This window comes from Mustela nivalis (genome assembly GCF_964662115.1).
Source record: "Mustela nivalis genome assembly, chromosome: 13".
NCBI classification, from domain to species: Eukaryota; Metazoa; Chordata; class Mammalia; order Carnivora; family Mustelidae; genus Mustela; species Mustela nivalis.
The window spans coordinates 63065484-63088445 of NC_139032.1; the positions used below are offsets into that span (position 1 = coordinate 63065484).

General features: G+C 38.4%; 1 protein-coding gene across 6 annotated transcripts in view; it reads left to right on the forward strand.

Annotated features, from left to right (window-relative positions):
• The window catches only part of STX17 (syntaxin 17), a 63559-nt gene extending 45699 nt beyond the window's left edge, over positions 1-17860 (forward strand). For all 6 annotated transcript variants that reach the window (XM_082696796.1, XM_082696795.1, XM_082696798.1 and 3 more), the window contains 4 exons: positions 3896-4011; positions 4090-4140; positions 10751-10837; positions 11543-17860. In XM_082696796.1, coding sequence (XP_082552922.1) covers positions 3896-4011; positions 4090-4140; positions 10751-10837; positions 11543-11782 — 494 coding nt within the window. In that variant the 3' untranslated portion in view covers positions 11783-17860. The remainder of the gene's footprint in view (positions 1-3895; positions 4012-4089; positions 4141-10750; positions 10838-11542) is intronic.
• The last annotated feature ends 5102 nt before the right edge of the window (positions 17861-22962 follow it).

The following is a 22962-nucleotide window of genomic DNA, read 5'->3' on the forward strand; positions in this document are numbered from 1 at the left end:
TTATAATTCTTAGTTAGAATCATTGCCTTTCAGAGAGAGAAAGAGAGAAAGACAAAGAAAGAATGTTTGCATGTATGGAGACAAAGATCTGTGTTATTAGCTTCAACTAAAAATATCTTCATGTTTATGTGAGTTTGTAGTCAATAATAAGGTCTTAAAACTAGAATTTGAAAAACAGTGGGAAGTGATGTATTCTTCATGCCCTTTACACTTGCAGTTGTTTGCATTTGGATGGAACTATCTTAAATGATTTCATCATATAAAACAATAGCAATTTGACTTCTGTGCACAGGGTGAGTTCTTCATCCTTCTTTCCTGCAGCTATAATCTGTCTCAGTGTTTTTTTCTCATCGTGTCTGTAGCAGTTCCTAAAAGTTCAAAGTCAGTGGATGTTCAGTGAGGTAGTGATTTCTAATATAAGCTAGAATAAATGAATTATGGAAGTTGGAGAAATTAAAGGGTTTCTTTCTTAATTGTTAGTTATGCCTCAAATTGATTAGTGATGTTCAGAGTTGTAAGTTTACAGCAGGATTTTCCATGGAGTAGAACAGATTTCTTTGTTCTAAGACTTCATTTGAACTAAGATGCATACGCAGTTTGGTTTCAAGTGAGACGTAAATGACTTACTTTTACCAGGGAAAATCTTTTATGTTTGCTTAAAATGCCAAACATTTCCCACCCCTTCTTCATTCTTTTAGATAAAGAATTTATTTATGACAATCTCCCCTCATTTTATTGTATACCCTGACATACTTCATTTAAATCCTCTGTAATAGTATAAAGGCTATGGCTTATAAAAATCCTTTAAGTGGATGTTGTAATTATAAAGTTCTGCTTTACATTTTGTCTGTTAATGATAAAATTATCATTATTCATCATCCTCTTAAAGATGTTGGGGTTATTACAATAGAAATATTAAGTATAAGCAGTCTTAGAATAATTCATTTTTCTTGACTGATATGAAAATGAAAGTATCTTCACGTAATAAGTTAGGACATAAGGTAAGTAACTCATTTAAACATTTGTAAAAAATCAGAGAGCTTTTAAAATATTGGATACTTGCCATAATGTTGTAATGTAAAACTTAGTCTAATGTTTTTGCTCTTCCTTTAAGATAAGGAAATGTATTCAGATAAGCTAAATTTCAAAATTAAAAGAACACTATCAATTCTGATAAGCCTACAAAATATTTCTTAGTTAATTGACTATACCTTTCCTAAACAATTCAAGGAGATTCTTTTCCTAGAGAAGTAAAAACATTCATAAGTTTCAAAAGTAAAATAGCAATGCAATTTTATAAAATACTAGGATGAAAAAAATTGAGAAGATGTACTTAAGAGTTATGACTTTTAATAGATCAGGTGTTACACATCATTATATCATGTCCTTGCATGTAACACTTTAATATCTCTGGACTGTCAGCCAGATAAAGTCCAAAGGCTTTAACTAGTCTACAGTAAGAACCCTCCTAACCATGTGTGTAATGTTCTGTGTTTGTAACTTTGTGTCTTTTACTTTATTCTTTGAAAGACCAACCTGCTGATTTTATGTTGTTTTATTTTTTCTTCTCTGAGAGCCTTTTTTATGCCAGTCTCTCTGTGTAGAATTTATATTCCTATTTTCTTCGTCTCATAAGATCACTTTTCTGGGGAACCTGGGTGGCTCAGTTGTTAAGCGTCTGCCTTCGAAGGGCTCAGGTCATGATCCCAGGGTCCTGGGATTGAGCCCCACATCGGGCTCCCTGCTCAGCAGAAAGCCTGCTTCTCCCTCTCTCTCTCCCCCTGCTTGTGTTCACTCTCACTGTGTCTCTCTCTGTCAAATAAATGAATAAAAGCTTTTAAAAAATCACCTTTTTAAGGAAGCTGTCTTGTAAACTGCACACCACACCAAGCTGGGTCAGATACCTTCCCAATTAGACTCTTACTGTTTTAGGATTGTCTCTATGTATGTCTGACTCTTCTAGAATATAAGTTCCTTGAGAACATCTCTTTTGTATTATTCATTTTCTCATCTCTGGTACCCAACACAATATGTAACAGGTACCAGATAATATTAAAGTGGTAGGTATTTTGAGCTTGAAGTAAGGGGGACAAAAGGAATTAGACCTTTCAATATCTTCTTTCCATTTCCAGTGCCACTGTCCTAGAGCAAACCATCATCATTTTGCACTGGACAAACTGCAAAGCTTCCTGACTGGTTTTTCACTCTCCGATTTTTTTTTTTTTTTAATTTCTTTTTTACCTTTCAACTTCATCCTTGATCTGTTCTTCACACTACAGCTATGGTTCCCTTTCTAAATCTGAAATCTGATTATAGCCCCCTCCAGCTTCCCAGTAGTCTCCAACTCCTTTTAATAGTTCTCTATTGATCTTAGAGAAAAACAAAATTCTTCAGCATAGTTTATAATACCATGAATAATGTCACCTTTGATTTCCTGAAAAGCTCAGTCTTTGCTTTTCTCTTTCACAGTCTGTATTTTGTTTGAACTCCTTCTAGTTCCCAAACCTATGCACATATTATTTTCCCTGACCTGAATACTCTCTGCTTTTCCCTCCATCTTTATCCCCAGTTCACTTATGTAATTGCTGTTCATCCTCAGGCTTCTGCTTCAAAACCTCCAACTACTCTCCCCTCCCCAAGTCTAGGTTAAATACCTCTCTTCTGTACTGATACAGTGTTCCATATTTACTCATATCATAGTTGTTATCAGGCTATTCTGAACTTGCCTGTTAATATAGTATATTGTACATAATATGGTAAATTCCATTAATAATAGTAGCAATAGCAATAGTTAGTATTATAGTAGTAACTATTAAGCAACTTATACTCAATTTTTAAGCCAGCCACAGTGCAAAATAAATACTTATCACCTTATTTTATTCTTTTTTAAAAGTTTTATTTATTCATTTAAGTAATGTCTGCACCCAACGTGGAGGTCGAACTCACAACCCCAAGATCAAGAATCACATGTTCTTCTAACTGAGCCAGCCAGGTGCCCCATTCACCTTATTTTTTGAAAAAATGAGGAAAATTAGCTAGTCATTAGCCAAGTCAGGATTCTAACCTAGGTCTTTCTGACTAGGCCCATGCTCTAACCATTGTACTGTGTTGACTCCCTCGAGCTACTTTTGTGGTTTACCATTGTGTCTGTGCTACCTGAGTACACTGATTGGCATTTAGTGGTCATCAGTCCATATCAGTTTAATGAATGAATGGCTGGTAAAACCAATACAAGGAAATAAAGACTTGAAGGTGGGGTTTGGAGTGTAAATTAGTTTTTCTGAGGAAGGCTTTAGGGGGTTGATGACTTTTTTAAAACTCAGGAAAGAAATAGAAGTAATGGAGAAGTGGGCTAGAAAAATGACTCTTAGAAGAAAGATGTACAAAAAGATCCACACAATAAGAGGTGTTCATTTGATGACAGATATAGTGTTACCCCAAATGACTGATTTTTATTGCAAAAAACACATCACTTTCCTACTTTTAATACCGTATGAATCTGATACTTACTACAAATTTCCCAAAGAAAAGGTTAATGATTTACATTGCAAGTGTGAAACCTATTTCTAGTGGGTATCTCTATATGGAAAGTGGCCAAATAGAATAGTTTTCCTTCAGTGCTTCTTCCTCACTGAGGTCTAGTTATTCAGACTGGGTGGGTGGCATCTGTAGCCATTTTTGTGTGATGACTTTGTAGAATTAAAGAAAAAAATACTTGTTAACCTGGAAACAATCTGCCCATAGATGTATCTATTTCTATGGAATAATCAATTTACTTCCAGCCTGAATTCAGTTAGCTAACATTTTACATGGGAATTGTTTTACAAAATTGATTTATGCTGTCTGCTTTCTAACAAAGCTCATAAACCCTAAACATGAGGCTGTGTTCATCCAGGAACATTTCACACTGCTGAGGCTGAAGCCGATCCTCAGAATATGACTCAGGTATATGCGTTGCCTGAAATTCCTCAAGACGAAAATGCTGCAGAATCATGGGAAACCTTAGAAGCGGTACGTTAAAAATTATTTTCATTTTGATGGCTATGAGACAAAAAAGTAAGTAACTTCCTTTTCTTCTCTCTTTTTAAGGACTTAATTGAACTTAGCCAACTGGTCACTGATTTCTCTCTCCTAGTGAATGTAAGTATTAGAATTGTTGTTGGCTCAGAAATGTTAGATTAATAGGATAAGAAACTTTTATTAATTCCTACACTTTTGATTAGAAGTTTAATAGAAGTTACAATTTTGAAGTGTTGAGCCACGGATAGAAGTCTAACAGTTCTCATCAACAGTCCAGATCAATTTAATAATTTATCGTTTATCAAGCATTTGTTACATGGAAGGTACTGTGTTAAACCTTGGCACCAAGGGTCTGACAAGGTTAGCTATAGGAATAAATGAGGCCTCTTCTCTGCCTTTAAGGGTTTACAGTGGGTTTGGATAAGTTTGGACCCCCAAAACTGAAATTTCAAGCATTATTATTAAGTGCAGAAATGAGGGATGAAGGGACGTATTATTAGCTCTAACAGAAGCATTTAATTCCAAGGGAGGGAGGCGGGGTTGTGAGGTAGAAATATTAAGGATAGCTTTACGAGATAGGTAGCATTTGCTTGAGCCTTGAAAACTGAGTAAAATATCCACAGATGGGAGTGGGGAAGGCGGCACTTGAAAACAGGTGAACAAAGACACAGAGTAGAGAAGAATGACAAAGCGTGAGATACTATGGGCAGGCAAAGTAAGGAGTGTGAGGGCTTGATTGAGATGGTATTGAGGGCCATACCAAAGAATCTGAACTTTAGTTTGTAGGCATTAAGGAGCGATACAGATTTTTGAGCAGGTTAGAGTGATATGATCCAGTCTGGTTAAGAAAGATTACCTTTAGCAATGTGAATATTGACTCAGGGAAGGGGGAGATAATAGGCAGGATGACTAGTTAGGAATCAGTAGCAAGAGACTCATCAAGAACAGGGGTGCCTGGGTGGCTCAGTTGCTAAGCAGCTGCCTTCCACTGAGGTCATGATCCCAGGCTCCTGGGATCCAACCCCACATCGGGCTCCCTGATCAGCAGGAAGCCTGCTTCTCCCTCTCCCACTCCCCTGTTTATGTTCCCTCTCTTGTTGTGTCTCTGTCAAATAAATAAAATCTTTATTTAAAAAAGTTTCACCAAGAACAATGGCAATACAAGTATACAGGTAAAGGCCAGCTGAGAGGTATTTCTGGGATAGACTTAGAAACGGGAGGAAGATGGAAGAGTCAAACATTAAGGTTTTACTCTGCATAATTGGGTAGCCAGTGATACTGTTAACATAGATGAGGGAACATAAAGTAGGATTTGGTGGGAAAGACAGAATAGGTTTTCTGTCATTTTTTTCTAAGTTATTTTTATGTTTCCTTCCCAGGAAGTACAGGAAGGTTGGATGTTTATGTGTGTGTCTGTGTGTACCAATAGGAGGAAACCTGTGTCTGCTCATGCTTCTGTCTAGGCTTAGTTTTTTGTTCTTGACCAAACCGTGATCTGGGGGTTTTACATCTTTGAATTATGGATTCCCTGACATCTGGCTTTCAAGTATAAGAAGTCCCTGGATTACATAATCTCAGAATGGAATTCGACCAAATTTATGAAGCCAGCTAATCTATTTCTTCTTTTGAACAATTACAGTGCAGGGATACTTTATACTTCAGCCATTCTGTTTGGAGATTCTCTCTGCCTCTTAGAAGTTCTTCCTTCTATAAACTCTGCCCTACAATAACTTCCCTCTGGTACTTTTGCCCACTTGGAGCCATACACTGAATAAGTTTTGTCATCTTTCCATATAAAATTTTTCAACTTTTTAGACCAATATTACCCTTCCTCACCCTATCCAACCTCATCATATTTTTTTTCTTTTAAGAACTCTTCTTTAATGTGTTCCTTCTAGAATATGATTTTCTAGACCTTTCAATACTAGTCCCTTCATCTGTTTTTTAGTTTTTGTATTTTTTCTTGAAATTTAATGCCTAAAATTGAACATCAATAAATTTTTAAAGCATTTTCCTTTTTTGATGCTGCTAAATCAGAAGCAGCAAAATACTTGAGGTTTCTGGATTAGGTATCCCTGTAATCTATCCATATACTCGCATATAAAAGGGAATGATACAAGAATCCCCAAATATTTGTTGTTTCAGAATTGAGATTTATTCAATTATTCTAACTCTCTGATATAATGTAGTTTGTAAAATCTGTATATGATATCTACACATTAAATGTGTGAGTTATAATGTATGTAAACTATACCTCAGTAAAGTTGATTTAAGAAACAAACAAACATGTACAAAGTGCGTCTCATTCCAGACAAATACATTTCCCTTCCAGAGGGATAGGCACATGAAAGAAAAATTGAGGGCTGTGGCCATTTAATAATTATATATCCGATTAGCTTACGTAAATAGCTCCTAACCCCTAATCTAAGGAAGGTTTGTGTAGGAAGACTTTGGCTATAGCCATAGTTCTATACAAATGTCCTATTTATAATAATCTGTGTGAGGACATGGATCAGAATGTATTAGGCAAAAGCTCAAAGGAGAACCACTGATTACTATTCCCAGGGTGACTGAGTTCCCATGACCACATGGTCAGTACTCACAGAAGCTCCATTTAGGCACCAGTTACTTGGGAACATAAGCACAGTGACCACATCCTTGTCACATGGATATGATAATATCTAGACAAATTAACCATGTATTTTTGGAGTACTTTCTATGTGCATAGGACTGTGCTAAGTAAGGTCAGTGAAGACTAGAGAACAGTTTAAAAAAAAACAACCTATAGGATAGTCTTGATAATTGCATAACATTGTGAATGTACTTAATGCCACTAAACTGCACACTAAAAATGGTTAAAATTTGTAAATTTTATATTATATATTTTTTACCATAATGAAAAATGAACCCACAAAGCTATCAAGAGATCCAGGTATGGTCTAATAATGGATTAATGTCTAAGCACCCTGATTCAGTTTTCTTCAACCTTTTTTGCTCAAGTGCCCTCTTCTCTTCCTATAGTTATGGAACTAGCCCTATTTCTTGTCAAGGGGCATTTAAAGAACTTTGGGCCTGTCACTCAGTGGCATGTCACCCTGCTACTGGTCCAACTTTGTCTCTACTTTCTACCTTATTTCCTATGCGTAAAAATTGGGTCATAGTCGATTAGATCAGATCGATTGGATTTATTAGCCACTTGACCTTAAGGATGTTGTTTGACAACAGTGAGCTTTGTAAAACTGATGAGAGGAAGAAATGAGATAATTTCTGTTACTTACTATCCCCTTTCCTTCCTCTGACCCCAGATGCTTTCCTGCCTTTGTCCCTCTCTTACAGGATTCCTTCTTCGGCTCCTTGCTTAGAGTTCTACCACTGTTACCTTTAGATATTTTAGTACTGTAGCCCTTACCCTTCCCTCTCCTATTGCCAAATCCCATGATATCAACATCCTACTCACCTATGCTATTTATTGCATATCTAGGCCAATATAATCCTGGACTCTGTATGTAGTAGTGTTTGTATGTTTCTGAGCTTTTCTGTGTGTATTATTTATTGCCTGTGGTTAAGAATTATAGATTACATACTTTTGGACTTCAGAACTGGTATAGCTCAGTGTTAACCTGGATTGGCCAAGATCTAAGACAAGAGCTAGCCTCGAAAGATGGTTGTAATTGAGAGTCAGAAATAAAAGAAAATAACCACAGTTTTGGTAATAGCCTCTTAAACCCATAGCTTTTATCACATTAATAAAACTATACAACCATTAGCAAGATTCTGCAAGGGAGAGCATTTTTATTGATGTAAATAGATTGGGGAATGGATTTGTTCGAAGTATTACTGTTGCTTGATAGAGAGGATGCTGGGTATACAAGTGCCCACAACAAGCATTCAAGGGAAAGACAGTTCATTAGTTTTGACTTCAAATGCCCAAATTGCATCCTACTTAACCAACATTAACTTAATAAATCACATTTCTTTTTCAGAATCTTAGATGCTCTTATAACTGCTTATTAAGATTCATTTATTTTGGGGGGGGGGGAGACAAAGGGACCTACTTCACCATTTTTTAAAATGAAATCCATCAACATATCCTTGGAGTCTTTGAGAATTCTTTCCCTTTGCAAAGAGAAGAGTCTTTCTTTATGTTAGTGTCTTTCATATATGGTTCAACTCCCTGTTAAAGGGATGCTGAGAACATGTATGAGGCGCCAAAGTATAAATGTCAGAAAGGGAGTTTGAAGATTGTCAAATGTGGGAGGCCTGGGCAGATGAAGGCAAACATAAGCAAATCAGAAGCAAAAATGGGAGGTTGGTAGGTATATGAAAATTATTTGGGGTCTGAGAGAAAGGAGGTGTATTGGCTATTTTCCCTCTACCCCTTAGCTCATTGGGATGTGGAGGTTGGTGATCACGTCTGTGTTTTATCTGCTAGCACAGACTTTCAGGCAAGAATGGAAAGTGTTAGGATGTCCCAAATAGAAACAATGACAGAAATTCAGTGTAAAAAATCCCAACAAGTTGGATGTTACTAGTGTTGGACTTATGCTTCTATGAGTTGAAAGAAGAGAACTAACATTAAGTAAGTTTATTGTCTGAGGAAAATGAAAACTGAATGAATGAATGCCTAGGAAAAATCTAATGTTTTAGTGCCCAAGAATTTTCAAGCCTCATAGGAAGAAGTTTAATATACTTTTTAGAAAAGAAAGATGGGCTTTCTTGAGACGATCAGGATGACTTTTTCTATTTTTCTCCTCACACTCTACAGACCGTATCTCATTTTATCCTCACTTCAACTCCGTGAAGTATTATCCTCACTTGTGAGAGAATATTGACACCTGGAGAGCTTGAGTAATTTGTCCAAGGGCACACAGTACTGGGATTTGAACACAGGACATCTGGCCAAAAAGGTTGTGCCCTTAATCTGATTGTGTACTTATGTGAGTGGTTTTTAAAGTGTGAGAAGAAGCATGGACTTACAGCATCACGTGGGGACTCATATTTCATGCAAATTCTCAGGCTTCACCTAAAGTCTACAGAATCAAAAGCTCAGGGGGTAGGGCACAGCAATCTTTGCTTCAGTAAGTTTTCTGGGCGATTCTGGTGCACACTCACATGTGAGAATCACTGTTGTACTTGTCTCTGACAGAAATGTTAAAAGGAAAACAGATAAAGGACTTTTTTTCAGGGTTGTGTTAGAGATTTCAAGAATAGCAGTGGAGAATACAGGAATGAAGGGATACCATAAAAGGTCTACCAGTGAAAAGGTACAAACTTGGTGAATCAGAAGAGAAGGATGTCAGTAATGCTGATAGGAAGCTCCTGTTGGGGCGGGGGGGTTAGCTGTGCTGTGATATGATCTCATATGATCTTTGGAGTTAGAAGAGTGTTCATATCCGATTTAGTGTTAAGAGGGCAATTAAATGCTTCAGGATTAAAGTTGAATTATTTCACAGTTACACTAAAGAAGTGAGATTTAGCTGGGATCAAACAGGGATTCTCTTCTTCTGTGAATAAAAAAAAAAGAAAGAAAGAAAGAAAAAGAAAAACCTTGGGGTGCCTGGGTGGCTCAGTCGGCATCCAGATCTTGGTTTTGGCTCAGGTTGTGATCTCAGGCTCATGGAATTGAGCCCCATGTTAGGCTTTGCGCTCAGCATGGAGTCTGCTTAAGACTCTCTCCCTCCCTCTCTTTCTATCCCTCTCCACCGTGTGCATGTGCACTCTCTTTTGCTCTCTAAAGTAAATAAATGAATCTTTCGAAACCAACAAACAAAATCCTAGTCTATATATTGATGTGATAGTGGTTACTTGAGTTTTATACATTTGTCAGAATTCATCATTCTGTACCCTCAAAATTATTGTATATAAATTCTGTCTAATTTTTACTTAAAATGGGATTGTGTTCCTGTGGCAAGTAATGAGTTCCTATCACTGGAGGTGTTTGAGCTGAGGTCCAGTAATCAGTTCTGAGAAATGTAATGGGGCTCCACACCTCTGAGGGGTAAAGTCATTCCTCCCATTCACTCCGAGGTTCCATGAGTCACAAGTGTTATTGTGTCAGAACAGGTGTTGCCATTTTTTTGTAGAATGCTTTATTAATATCTTTGATCTGAAACATTTTAACTTGTCATAATTTTAAAATGTATTAAAGTGTACAGGTGTGAAGTTTAGATCAGTAAATTCATTCACTGCTCCCTACTGTATATCACAAGTAGAAAGTTTTTGTGATAGATCACACCAAATTGTATTCTCATTTTTAAAAGTAATCATTTGATTTTATTGGATCCAAGGGCCTTTTACTCCTAAGGCAAATTTGCCTGTTTTAAATATTTGAATCTTCAAAGAAGATAAGTTAAAGTTTTTTGTTTGATTTTGTTTTTGTTTTTTATCATCAACCTCAACATGACGTGTAAATGCTTATTTGGATTTTTCTTCTCTGACAAAGTAGATTCATTTGGAGAATAATATGTTTGTATGTTTGAATGAATGTTAGTGTGAGATGCTTTTTCCTATAAAGGTGCCACCCTTTTATTATCTAATAATTAAATCACCCTCTTTTTTATACAAATGAATTTATACTTTCGGCATAGTTTATCAGACGCTAGTAATGAACCACTATTCAGACCGCAAAGCTGTAGTACACGGGATCCTGATTACAGGAATTAAAATAGTGTGTATTGGCTGACTGCTGCTACCCAGCAGGAATGCTCACTCATAATTCCTTTGCATCTAGTCTCAGCAGGAGAAGATTGACAGCATTGAAGACCATGTCAACAGAGCTGCTGTGAATGTTGAAGAGGGAACCAAAAACTTGGGGAAGGTAAGATTCTGCTCCTGCTGACAAATCAATGGTACTCTGGCTCCCAGGAATCTGTAGTATTAACCCAATTGATCTGCTCTCTTTAATGTGGAGCGAACCAGCAATTAAGGAAATAAGGAACAAATGACACATTGGTAGTGCAAGAAATCAATGACTGTTGTAATATTCTACTCTAAGATTCATTCTATCGGGAGAGAAATTTTTGAGAGGATAAACCAAAGCCCCACTCTAAGGCATTTTGGTATTATAAGGGAATATTTGCGGAAGTTCAGAGAGTAAAGTGTCACCAGAATCTAGTAGGGGCAAGAGTGTACATGTGGGGTGGGACCATCTATTTCCCATAGAACCCCAGGTATATAGCACAGAATAATGTCTATGCAACATAAAAGCTTTGGGGTTATCTGTAGCCGCCGAAACTGTTTAAGTAAGCTTGCTAGATAGTTAGTGGACTGATTGTTTTGCAAGTAAAATCCGTTTGTGGTAGTCCACTTTTTGTAGCTCATTTCTCCAAATTCTGAGATCGGGAACAATTGTAGTACCTGTGGAATACTGCCTCCTCTCCTGAGCTCTAAGGTTCATTATGTACCAAGAGTTAAAGAGGCATTGCCAGGAGTAATGAGAGGAAAATGCACATCACCACAGGCGGATATTCTCAACTCAATTTCTAAATTGAATTTTTTTTTTTTTTTTTTTTTTTTTTTACAGGCTGCAAAATACAAGCTGGCAGCTCTGCCTGTGGCAGGTGCACTCATCGGAGGAGTGGTAGGGGGTCCGATTGGCCTCCTCGCAGGCTTCAAAGTGGCAGGAATTGCAGCTGCACTTGGTGGTGGGGTGTTGGGCTTCACAGGTGGAAAATTGATACAAAGAAAGAAACAGAAAATGATGGAGAAGCTCACTTCCAGCTGTCCAGATCTTCCCAGCCAAACTGACAAAAAATGCAGTTAAAAACCAAACTTCAGCATTATTGGCGCCAATGTGTCTATCCTAATGAGGACCTTTGCTGCTGTTGGACACTCAGTCAGCTTTTGGAACATGATTATGTCAAGATAGTGGCTATAGATGCTCAAATGGGATTGAACTGTGATAAGCAGATATATTTTGTTGTTTGCTGGAGTGTTAGAGAGATGTTAGAGATCGAGGAGCCTGGGCTGAGGGTGTGTAATGTCAGGTAAAGTTTAAAGACTGCCAAGGACCAGATTTTCTGCCTAGAAATGTGAAAAATGAATTTTTAACTTTGATAAGGACTCGAGATGTGTGGACATGATGGTTTATGGAAGGCTGGTGTATTCCATAACCCTACTTGGAGACCCTAAGACTAAGTATATTGAAAATATGCTTATTGATCTCTTATATATAGGAGGTTATTTAGGCCTGTTAACAAAGAAAAGAATGGGGAGTTCAAGAGCCTTTCTTATCAAATAAGGAAATCAGGATCTAGTCAGGGGCACAGGTGAACCACATAATGGAGTCCATTTGGTGAACCCTTTTATAGTTTGGTCCACCTGTATTTTCTGGTGAAGGACACTAATAGTGAAAGAAAATGGAAAGAGAGGTGCAGCTTCTCTTTGAGATACCTTAATTTGTGACACTGGCTTCTTTGAACTCTTCCTTCTATCTTTTTAAATAAAGAACACAGAATCTCAAGTGATAGGAGACTATTAAGCCAGTCACTAAGCTTGGTCTGTCAGCCTGCCTCTTAACAACTCAAAAATCTAGTGCCCTCTGCCTTCCCTCCCTTGTAATTCTGCAAAGTTCTTTGACTTGTGGGGTGAATTCTACCCATGTGTAATGAGGACTTTTCTCCTAATCTGCTTTCTTGTATTGTCTCCCATATCCATTCATCCCTTCCTATAACCTCTAGGTTAAAGAAAGAAAGGAAATCTCAAATATTTCCAACATTGTTAGAGTTTGAGGTAAAAAATAAGCAGGTAGCAGGGGGTACCAGATCATTTCTTGGGGCATCTTACAATTTTAAGAGACTGATGTACCGGCCATGCGGGGAATCTCTGACCCTGTGTCTTTTCAGCTGGCCTTTTGGGGAGCTAAGAACTAGCTTTCTACCTCACTTCTGTTAACCACCATCCTTTTCCCCAGGCTTTGCTGTCTCCTATGCTTTACTTTTCCCAGCTGTTATCTCTTCCCGGGAGTGGCGTTCCTGCTCACCTTTCCTCATATTCAAGATGATAGACAAAGCCTGGTGCCAAGAGTGATCCTGATGAAGGATTTGTGGTGCTAATTCCAATACTTGACATTGACAGCAAACATGGCCCCGCCCAACCCAAATAACAAAAAGGTTTTAATTTTGTGAAAAAATAATTGAAAATCACAGGTAGCCTCATCCTGTACCCCCAGTTCATTTGAAATAGGAAGGAGCCACCTTTTGCCTTAATCTTTACTGTTTTCTGAGAGTAGAGGAATGGTCACCTGTACCACAAAATGTGTGAGCTCAGGAGCCAAACAGATTCCTCAGGTGGTTGAATGCTTATCATTTCTCTCTTGTTGAGTTATTCTTAATAATTTTTATTGTTTGCTTGATACTTTTCTTTGTCTAATATAGCCAGACTTACAATTTTTTTTTTTTTTTACTTTTACCAATGAATTCTAATGAAGAGAAAGCATCATTTCTTACTGGCATTAAATAACTGGAAAATATCAAGTATTGCTGTCTGAGAATTGTATCTTCAGTATAGTACCAAGAAGGAAGTGCCTTGAATAAGTGTCCAGTTCTGATACGGTATTTGATACTGGATACCTGTAAGGCTAGGATAATTACTTTGGAACTACACTTTGTAAAATATTTTCTGATCTTTGCTGTCCCTTTAACACAGGGTATTCAAACCAGAATGAGGATCAGACTCATCCAGGGTGCTTTTTTAAAACAAGATTGCTAAACTTCAGTCCCATAGAGTAACTCCAACGATGGCCAGTCTGGCCTGGTCAGCTAAAACAAAGAATTTAAGATACAGTTTCATCAAGATTCAGCTGTAATTATTGAATTCTGTAATTTCTGAGTATTCTTCCCTTCAACATGGCCCAGTCTTCCTTGCTCCATATCATTCCCTCTCTGCCAACCCACAATTGGCTATGCTTTTTAGCCCACCATCCTTTTTTTTTTTTTAAAGGTTGATTTATTTATTTTAGAGACAGCTTGAGAGGGAGGGGCAGAGCAAGAGGGAGAGAATCTTAAGCAGACTCCAGACTGAGCGCATGGAACTTGATGCGGGGCTGGATCTCACAACCCTGAGATCATGACCCGAGCTAAAACCAAGAGTTGGTTCCTTAACTGACTGTGCCACCCAGGTGCCCCTACCTTTAGCCCACCATCTTAATGGCCCTAGGGACTTATTATCCTGTCAGGCTAGTTTTACACTGGGAACTGGAGGAGAGAGGAGGCCTGTAACTGAAGTTTATATTTTGTTTGAGGATCTCTCATTTTTCATCAGCCAGTTTGGGACACCACTCTATGTGCTCAAATAGGCCTTTTGATTTTTATTACTCATCAGGATTGGAATATTACCCTACCAGCCTTCATGCTCAGGCAAATTTTAGTTGTTTTAAAAAGTCTTATAATTTAAAACCATTTAGAAATTCTGTCTAATTTCCCTGTAATAGAATCTAAAAGCTAACCTTTGGTAGAACTTTCTAGAAGTGTTTAATCAACTATAATAAACTATCAAGTGTTTAGAGGTATGAACTAATTAATATGACACAGAAACCAATCTTAAACTGAATTTAATGCCCTAGGGTATCCGATTAAATTCATCTTCTCTGTGATTCATGTCTTATTTTTACTATATTCAAGTTAGAAGGTAAGGGTTACTTTGATTAAGTTCTTAAAATTTACAGAGGTACAAACTTCCAGTTACAAAACTAGATCACAGGGGGGAAAGTGCAGAATGAGTGGGGTGGTGTATAGCGGTCCACTGGAAAAAGGTAGTGCTCCTAAAGACCTTTTTTGTTTTTCTAAAGACTTTGTGATATAATAATCTGAGAATTTTTCTGTAGAGCACACTTTAAAACTTTGTGGTTGTAACCCACAGTAAAAAATGCATTTATATCAAAACTCAGTTTATTTATAATGGAGAATACTATTACGTATAGTGTACTCCAATATTTTTTATTTGTTTTTAAAATATTGCTGGTTGCAACCTACCAAATTGATTTCATAATCTACCAATGGGTTGTGACCCTTTGTTTGAAAAGAAGAAAACACCCTATGGAGAAACTGATATTTATTGAATATCTTCTGTTTTCCAGGCACTTCACTAGGCATTTTACAGGTAAGGAAACAGAGTCTCAGAGAAGTTAAATGACTTACAGAGGGTTATTCAGCTGTGAAATGTTGAAGCCAGGGGGATGTTAACTGGGTCTCTTGAACTACAAAAATCTGTTATTCCCCCACTATGCTACTTCTGTACATAAAATCGAGGTGGGCCATTCATCCTGCTTCACCCGAATACCAGTATATTCTGTAAGGCAGGCTTGCTGTGAAATTACATGTGCATTTGCAGTTTTTTGTTTTTAGTCTTTTCAGGAACTGTCCTGCAGCCTCTAAGTTTTTAATAGTGGCTGATGCAGAAGTACCTAGTGCTGAATTTGGTCCTTAGACTGTAAAATTAAAAATGCTTCTAACCCACCTACATGTCCTACAAATTTCCTTGTATACCATGGGTTATAGCCATCTCTTCAGCGATGCTTTTTGTATTAAAAATGAAATGTTTTTTTTCTTAAACCTATCATAACTCATAGAATCAAATAATTTCTATCTTTTAAAATGGTACTCTTGGGAAGTCACGTACTTACACTAGTGACACTATTATTACTTAGAACATTTTTGAAACTTTTCTTTTGGAATTGCCTCCAAAGACATTTTGCAAAGTAAATAGAAGAGCCATCTCCGTGTGTATTAGTCATGGATTACACCCTGTTGTCCTTATGACCTCTCCTCTCTTCCATTCTTAGTTTTGCTTTTCTTCTGATGGTTTTGCTCTCCTACTTCCCTGTGCTGGAGCCGATAACCTGCAGGTGCCCAGACAGTGGGTATGCTGGCCAGAGCTCCTAGAGCAAGAACTTTTGGTATACTGAAGCTGAATGCTATAAAGGGAGACACCTGCAAGTCTGAAAACCTATCTCTGTGGGCTGCCTGTGCCATAAGTAGTTTGCACAGGAGTAAGGACTGGTCATACCAATCACAGGAAGGTGAGGAAACCTGAAATGTAAGTATGAAATGTGCAGCATTTCTCCGCACAGAACAGAAACCGCACCAAGCCATGCTTTGTGTTAACTTAAAACTGAAAGGTGTTTCTCAGGGTCTCCTTTGCCCTTCATTGCTGCCACATAAAATCTGGGAGAAAGGATGATGAAAAGCCTGGGGGAAAGGTTCTCCTGTGAAATGGACGTGTTCTCTTAAGGTACCATGTGGCTTTAGCTCTCTGGTACTTAATGAATGTTAGATAATGTTTGTAAGGAATCATAGGACTAATAAAAGGTAGGAAAGCTTCCCTGGGAGCCTAAATTAATGTAAGCAGTTTAGGTTCTGTTTGTGTTTTTAACAACATTTTGTTTCTAACAGGTGGTTCTTGCTGTTTATATTCAATAATTTGACACCATTTTACAGAGGAACTTCTTCAGTATTATAAACGATCAAGGCAAAAGATGAATATTATTGTCCCCATTGCCACTCTCAAATTATTTTTGGAGATAGATATATCTGTGCAAAATTAACAAAAGAAATAAATTGAATAAAAATGATTTGCCCAAGATCAAAGCTAGTTGGCACAACAGCTAGAATTATACCAAGGTCTAAGAAAAACAAAAACCCTCAAAGTAATTCAACTGAAGTTTTGTTCTGCCATATCAAGTTGTATGCTGAGGCTTACGGTCTTTCAGACAAGCTAAAATTCCAGATCAGGCAGTAGCTATAGTGAAAAGAAAATTGGATGGGGCATTAGGAGAACACAGTGCTAATTTGGGCTTTGTCTTTCCCCTGATAAGCCTTTTTTCTCAGCGGTGGCTGCCTTCTCCTATTCCAGTCTGGGATTTGCCAACCATAAACCTCAGTAGTTAGCAACTTGACACTCCCCCATTCTTCATATGTAGCTTCTTACTGGCTTCTGTCAATTCTACTTTGAATATTAGTTGCATCTATTTCTAAATATGTTCATAGTCATCACTCTAGTAAAAGACTGTGTTACCTCTTACCCCCTATCTCACTTCCCCCAACTTTAAGCCATTCCTCACATCAGTGCCACAAAAATGAAAACCAGGTCCCTTGGCCATTTTTCTGCTGAAATATTTCAGCAGTGGCTCCCCTGAATACTCAATAAAGTTCAAAACCCTTAGGTGAGCATTCACAACTTTCCCTATTCTGGCTCTAGCTTTATCTCTTCAAACTCACCAACTGACAGTGCCACTGAGAATCAGACATTCCATAAACATGATTTTAAGGGTTTTTTTCCCATGGTGAAATTATGAACTGGTAATAAACTGTTTACATTTGTAAAATTCTGTAGTACTGCATTTTACACAACTGATCAGCCTAAAAGTTGTTTCTTAAGGAAAATCTTTTGTCCCTCCAGAAGAAATTACATTTAATTTATTAACCCCTAAAATTGTCAGTTTTGTCACCTGTGCATCTGATAGCCAGAGCATAGGGATTTCTCTTCAGCAGCATAGATACTCCAGCCTTGAATGGACCATTTGTCTAGCTCCTGTGAGAAACCTGACTAATAAATATTTGAGAAAAACAACTCAAGAATATACGTTATTCATACATTTCTCAAGTACTTAAGATTTTCTTGTATTATGGTCAATCATTAAAAAGATGTTTACCTGGGTTTCATTAATTAAACCCTCTAAGCTATTTTCCGTTTTATTGTTAAACCCTTGATGTTAGCAAGGGTCAGCACAAGAAAAGGCCCAATGGTGAGAATATCTACAAATTCTGTAAAGCTTACTGAATTGTGTTGTTGAGTGGTGCTTGTATAAGGAAACATGCAATAAATTCATTCAACAAATACTGAATTGAATGCCTGTTGTGTGTTGCATACCAGGGCCACCATACGTAGAAAAATCTTAGACCTATGGAATCTACCCTTGTTAAATCATTCAAGCTAATGAATTCAGGTACGTAAAGCAAGTAAATCACAGTAACACGTGGTTAGTACCTTAAAAGAAGAATAAACAAAGTAGGATGAAGGCACAAAAGATGGAGTGATTTGCTGCCTGGAAGAGAAGGGGAAAGCTTGGTAAGAGGAAGGCGTTTGACAGGATTTTGACCAAGGTCTCCTATACCCAAGCTCATGTACTTTTCTTGATGCCTGGAAGAAGGTTATGGCTGACTGGAGGGAGCTGTGGGCTTCGAGGTGGCAGAGGAGTTCCATGTACGAAGGATTGAAAACATGAAAGAACGTAGTGTGCTCAGAGAAAACCAAGGAGCTAAACTTGAGAGTGATGAAGATGGAAGTGTAGACTGGGGTGGTTATACATGTTTTTAACTTAATAATTATTTGTTTAAAGGAATCGATCTGTTGGTTTGTATCAGGAAAGACTGGTAGAACCCTAGGAGTTCTTCCTTTTGCCTTCCTTGCCAAGGAAGTTAGTAAACCTCACCTTGCTGGAGTGTGTGGCATATTTAACATATTTGCTTTCCTTTCCCACATGCAAGAAATGATTTGTGCTTGCGTGTCTCTCCACTGTGAGATCCCCTACTTCATACTGAATGCCTGTTTTCGTCCTGTCATCCTATTCATTCCATAAATATTGAAAACCCACTGAGAAAATAAATAGCCATGAAACTTACCTGTTAGTGCCCAAGACTTTCATGGTCCAGTTTCCCATTTCTACACTACTTCTTAACCACTACAATTCACTGGCTTCATTCAGTTGTGGCAAATTCTGCAATGTTCTTCATAGCTATAAACTTCTTCCATTTGTGGTGATACGATCTTACCAACTAGATTTTAAGCTGCTTTCAGGGCAGGGACTAGATCATCTGCTTGTTAGAATATTTTATCACTTAAAATAACAGTGATGAGAAGAGGGAAAGAAATGATACGCCCCAAGAAACTTCAGGGTAATGAATTATGAGGGCCTAGCACGTGTGTTGTGCCATACGTATCTCGGTGGATACGTATGGAAATGTGAAAAAGCCTTCTAAGATCTATCAGACCTTTGCTCAGTACTCACTTTTGTACATTAACTTAGGACGGAGTGATGCAACAGAAGAAATCTGGAAAACACCTCCAAGACTTGGGAGCCAGGAATTGGACATTTAAGCATTTGGAGGTAAAGATATTTCTCTTATTTCAGCTAAAAGTCTTGACTTAGAGAAGATATAGGACCTGAAGAAGTGTATGGAAAAGTTGGGTTTATCTTCTGTCTTAACCATAGGATTGATGGGGTCAGAACAGTAGGCACCCAGGAAGGATTTATAATCTGATGGCCTAGCACTGAAACAGAGTAGCAGCAGGAATTTAATTGCTCTGTTAGGCAGGCAGAGACTGGAATTAAGAAAGGGCAGAGGTGAAGTTAAAGGCATGGAGCAGGATTTTGACCAAGGTCTCCAGTACCCAAGTTAATGTACGTTTCCCACAAAACAGCCTCTCAGTGAGCTGATAGGAATAAAAAGGAATAGAGTGCTTGGCACTTAGGGATTCTTCAAGCACATTAGTTGCCTTCCTTTCTTCTCTACGTTTGTTTCTAACCGACTGCTGCCTGTTATTTGGGTTAGGGTGAGGGTCAGCAACTCAGGACTTCTCTAGCCTTCCCCTTCTTGAATTTTCCCTTCCTTGTTGATACCTAGCCTGTCTTACAGGGCGGTCATGAAGATGAAAAAAAATTAATACATGTTAAGTGTCTAGAATGGAGGTTGGTGTGCCGTAACTGTACGAATATAAGTGGCTACTATTATTATAATTGTTGCTGTTTTTTCCTAAAGTTTAAAGGAATAGCACATTAATGAAAAAGGGATCTACAAGAATAATGTTAGGGAGACACCTAAAATGAGTAGAGACTTTATAGAAATACCAAGAATTCTTTTTTTTTTTTTTAAGATTTTATTTATTTATCAGAGAGAGAGAGGGGGAGAGAGCGAGCACAGGCAGACAGAATGGCAGGCAGAGGCAGAGGGAGAAGCAGGCTCCCCACTGAACAAGGCGCCTGATGTGGGACTCGATCCCAGGATGCTGGGATCATGACCTGAGCCGAAGGCAGCTGCTTAACCAACTGAGCCACCCAGGCGTCCCGAAATACCAAGAATTCTTAAAATGCCTTTTTAAAAGGGCTCATTAAGAATGTGGTCTTATGGGACGCCTGGGTGGCTCAGTGGGTTAAGCCACTGCCTTCGGCTCAGGTCATGATCTCAGGGTCCTGGGATCGAGTCCCGCATCGGGCTCTCTGCTCAGCAGGGAGCCTGCTTCCTCCTCTCTCTCTGCCTGCCTCTCTGCCTACTTGTGATCTCTCTCTGTCAAATAAATAAATAAAATCTTTAAAAAAAAAAAAAGAATGTGGTCTTATGATGACACATGACTGGTTGAGAGTAAATCTTTTTTTTTTTTTTTTTTTAAGATTTTTATGTATTTGTTTGACAGAGACACAGCTAGAGGGAACGCAAGCAGGGGGAGTGGGAGAGGGAGAAGCAGGCTTCCCACCGAGCAGGGAACCCGAAGTGGGGCTTGATCCCACAAACTGAGCCAAAGGTAGCTGCTTAACTGAGCCACCCAGACGCCCCGGAGTAAATCTTTTTCATCTCTGGTAAGAATGATACCCAAACATGAAACTGTAGAACAGGTGCAGGTGGGAATAGGGTGATGATACATCCTTGTTTGTCTGGGACAGTCTTTTTTTTACATTGCGTCCTAGTGTAATTATTACTAATGCTGCTTTTCACTCTCAAACGTCCTGGTTTGGATGAAAATCTTACATGGCCACCCTAGTGATAAAGGCAATGAAAGTAAGTGCAGAGTTGTTCCCCCCCCCCTCAAAAAAGCATCTGATAAAAGAATTTATTTTTTCTAGGCTTAGATAAAAAGCATCCTCTAAGGTTAGTGGGAACTTACAGATGTGATTGTAAAGCACTACCCGTAATTTCTGAGGGACCAGAAAACAAAAAAGGTGCCAGAACACAGAGCTTGGGCAAAAGTTTAAAATTTAAGGGGTTAAGTTCTATTTCAGAAGCCACAGACCAGGTAATTTACCTTATAATCTAGAAAAATTCTGAAATGGACTATTAAACAATGTGTTAAATCAGAAAGCCATGCTCATTATGAAGATAATGAAGAATTGGTAAGTCAGAATAGATGTCTTTCTGGGCAGTGGTTAGGGCAAGAAAACAATCGTAGTATCAGGCTTCCAAGATTGATCTGGTCCTCCCTGTGTCATGTAGAAGTTTACAGATGGCATCAGGAGAATGGCCACGCAGTTTCCTTCCTGTCACCCATCCCAGTTAAGTAAAATGAGACACAGCACAAATAGGCAAGTACACGATCTTCTGAGTAGCCCAGAGCTGGAACACAGGGCAGCAGTTCCTAGCAATGCTTTACTATTACTGCAAGGTATTTTTTTATGATTTATTAATTTGAGAGGGAGAGAGCAAAAGGGGCACAGGGAGAAAGTTCTCAAGCAGACTCCCCACTAAGTGTGGAGCCCCATGCAGGGCTCCATCCCCCAACCCTGAGGTCACAACCTGAGCTGAAACGAAGAGCCTGATACTTAACTGACTGCACCACCTAGGCACCCCTACAGTATAGTTATTAATAGAGAAAAAGGGCAGTCTCTATTAATTTTCCTGGAGCAGAGTCCATTCTAGTTATGGAGATAATTTCTTGCCCTTTGTTCATTTATTATGTAATTTGGCTTTTATTTTTCCGTAAGAATTATTGACCCTATGGTGCTCTAGCTTGCTGGGAATACAAAATTAGAGGAGTTCCTGCATCTTTGACATTCACATGATATAAGGGAAAGGGATTCATGTACTTCTGTACATGAATTAGACTGGATCCTCTAAAATACACAGAGGGCTGTGGGACCACAGTGGGTGGTAACTGTCCTGGGCACTGAAGAGTAGATAGACAAGTTTATTAGGCCAGGCAGGGGAGAAGGAGAGGGGACATTTTTTTTAAAAAAATATTTTATGTATTTATTCACTAGAGAGAGGGGGGGAGAGAGAGAGAGAGTGTGTACAAGCAGGGAGAGTGGCAGGCAGAGGGAGAAGCCGGCTCCCCGGTGAGCAAGAAACCCAGCGTGGGACTGGATCCCAGGACCTGGGATTATGACCTGAGCCGAAGGCAGATGCTTACTTGACTGCGCACCCAGGTGTCCCGAGAGGGGCATTTTAGAAAAGCTGTTTGTAGGCTGCGCTTTTCCTCTTCCTCTCCAAAACCTATTGTCTAAGGGCAGGCCACCCTCCCCCAAAGTGCTCTGCAATGTGGAGCTTTGGCGCTTCCAACTGAAGGCCAGGTTTGAGCTATCAACATAAGGATTCATAAAGCTTCCCATTCTGACTCAAGTTATTAAGTAATCTAAAAAATAAAAACTGGAAAAGCTTGTGACTGGTCATCTGGATTCAGAGTAAAATGTTCACATTATGATATTTATGACACACTGAATTAGTAAAAAGTCTAAAATATAGAAATATTTTATAAATATAGTTTTATTACTTGGAAATACATACAAAAATTCAAACACAGCTAAAAAACAGTTGCCAAGCAGAGGTCCTATCCAACCTGTTTTAATGAACACATAAAAGTTATAACCAGCATAAAACAATGTAAGTCCTGAAACGACTTACTGTCTTCAGGGTCTTTAATTATTGGGCTTAAAATTGGTTAGTTTTATTCTTATCACCTATTTAAATAAACCCTTTCCCCAAATATAGATTACTAACATTTCAGTTTGGTTCACGAGAGGTTTATTTAGAAAGATAGCTACAGCAACTTAACTTAGTTATTCTGAGAGCGGGAATACTTTATGTTCACTTCCAGTCTTCTGTTGCCACAAATTCTTCATGATTTCCAGCAGCTGCTACCAGAGCACCTGTAACTTCCAGCAGCTCTTTGGGATACGCTTTGGTCCAAAGAGCCGTGAAATCGTTTAAGGTGGCAGGATTGTTTTTACTTCTCACTTTT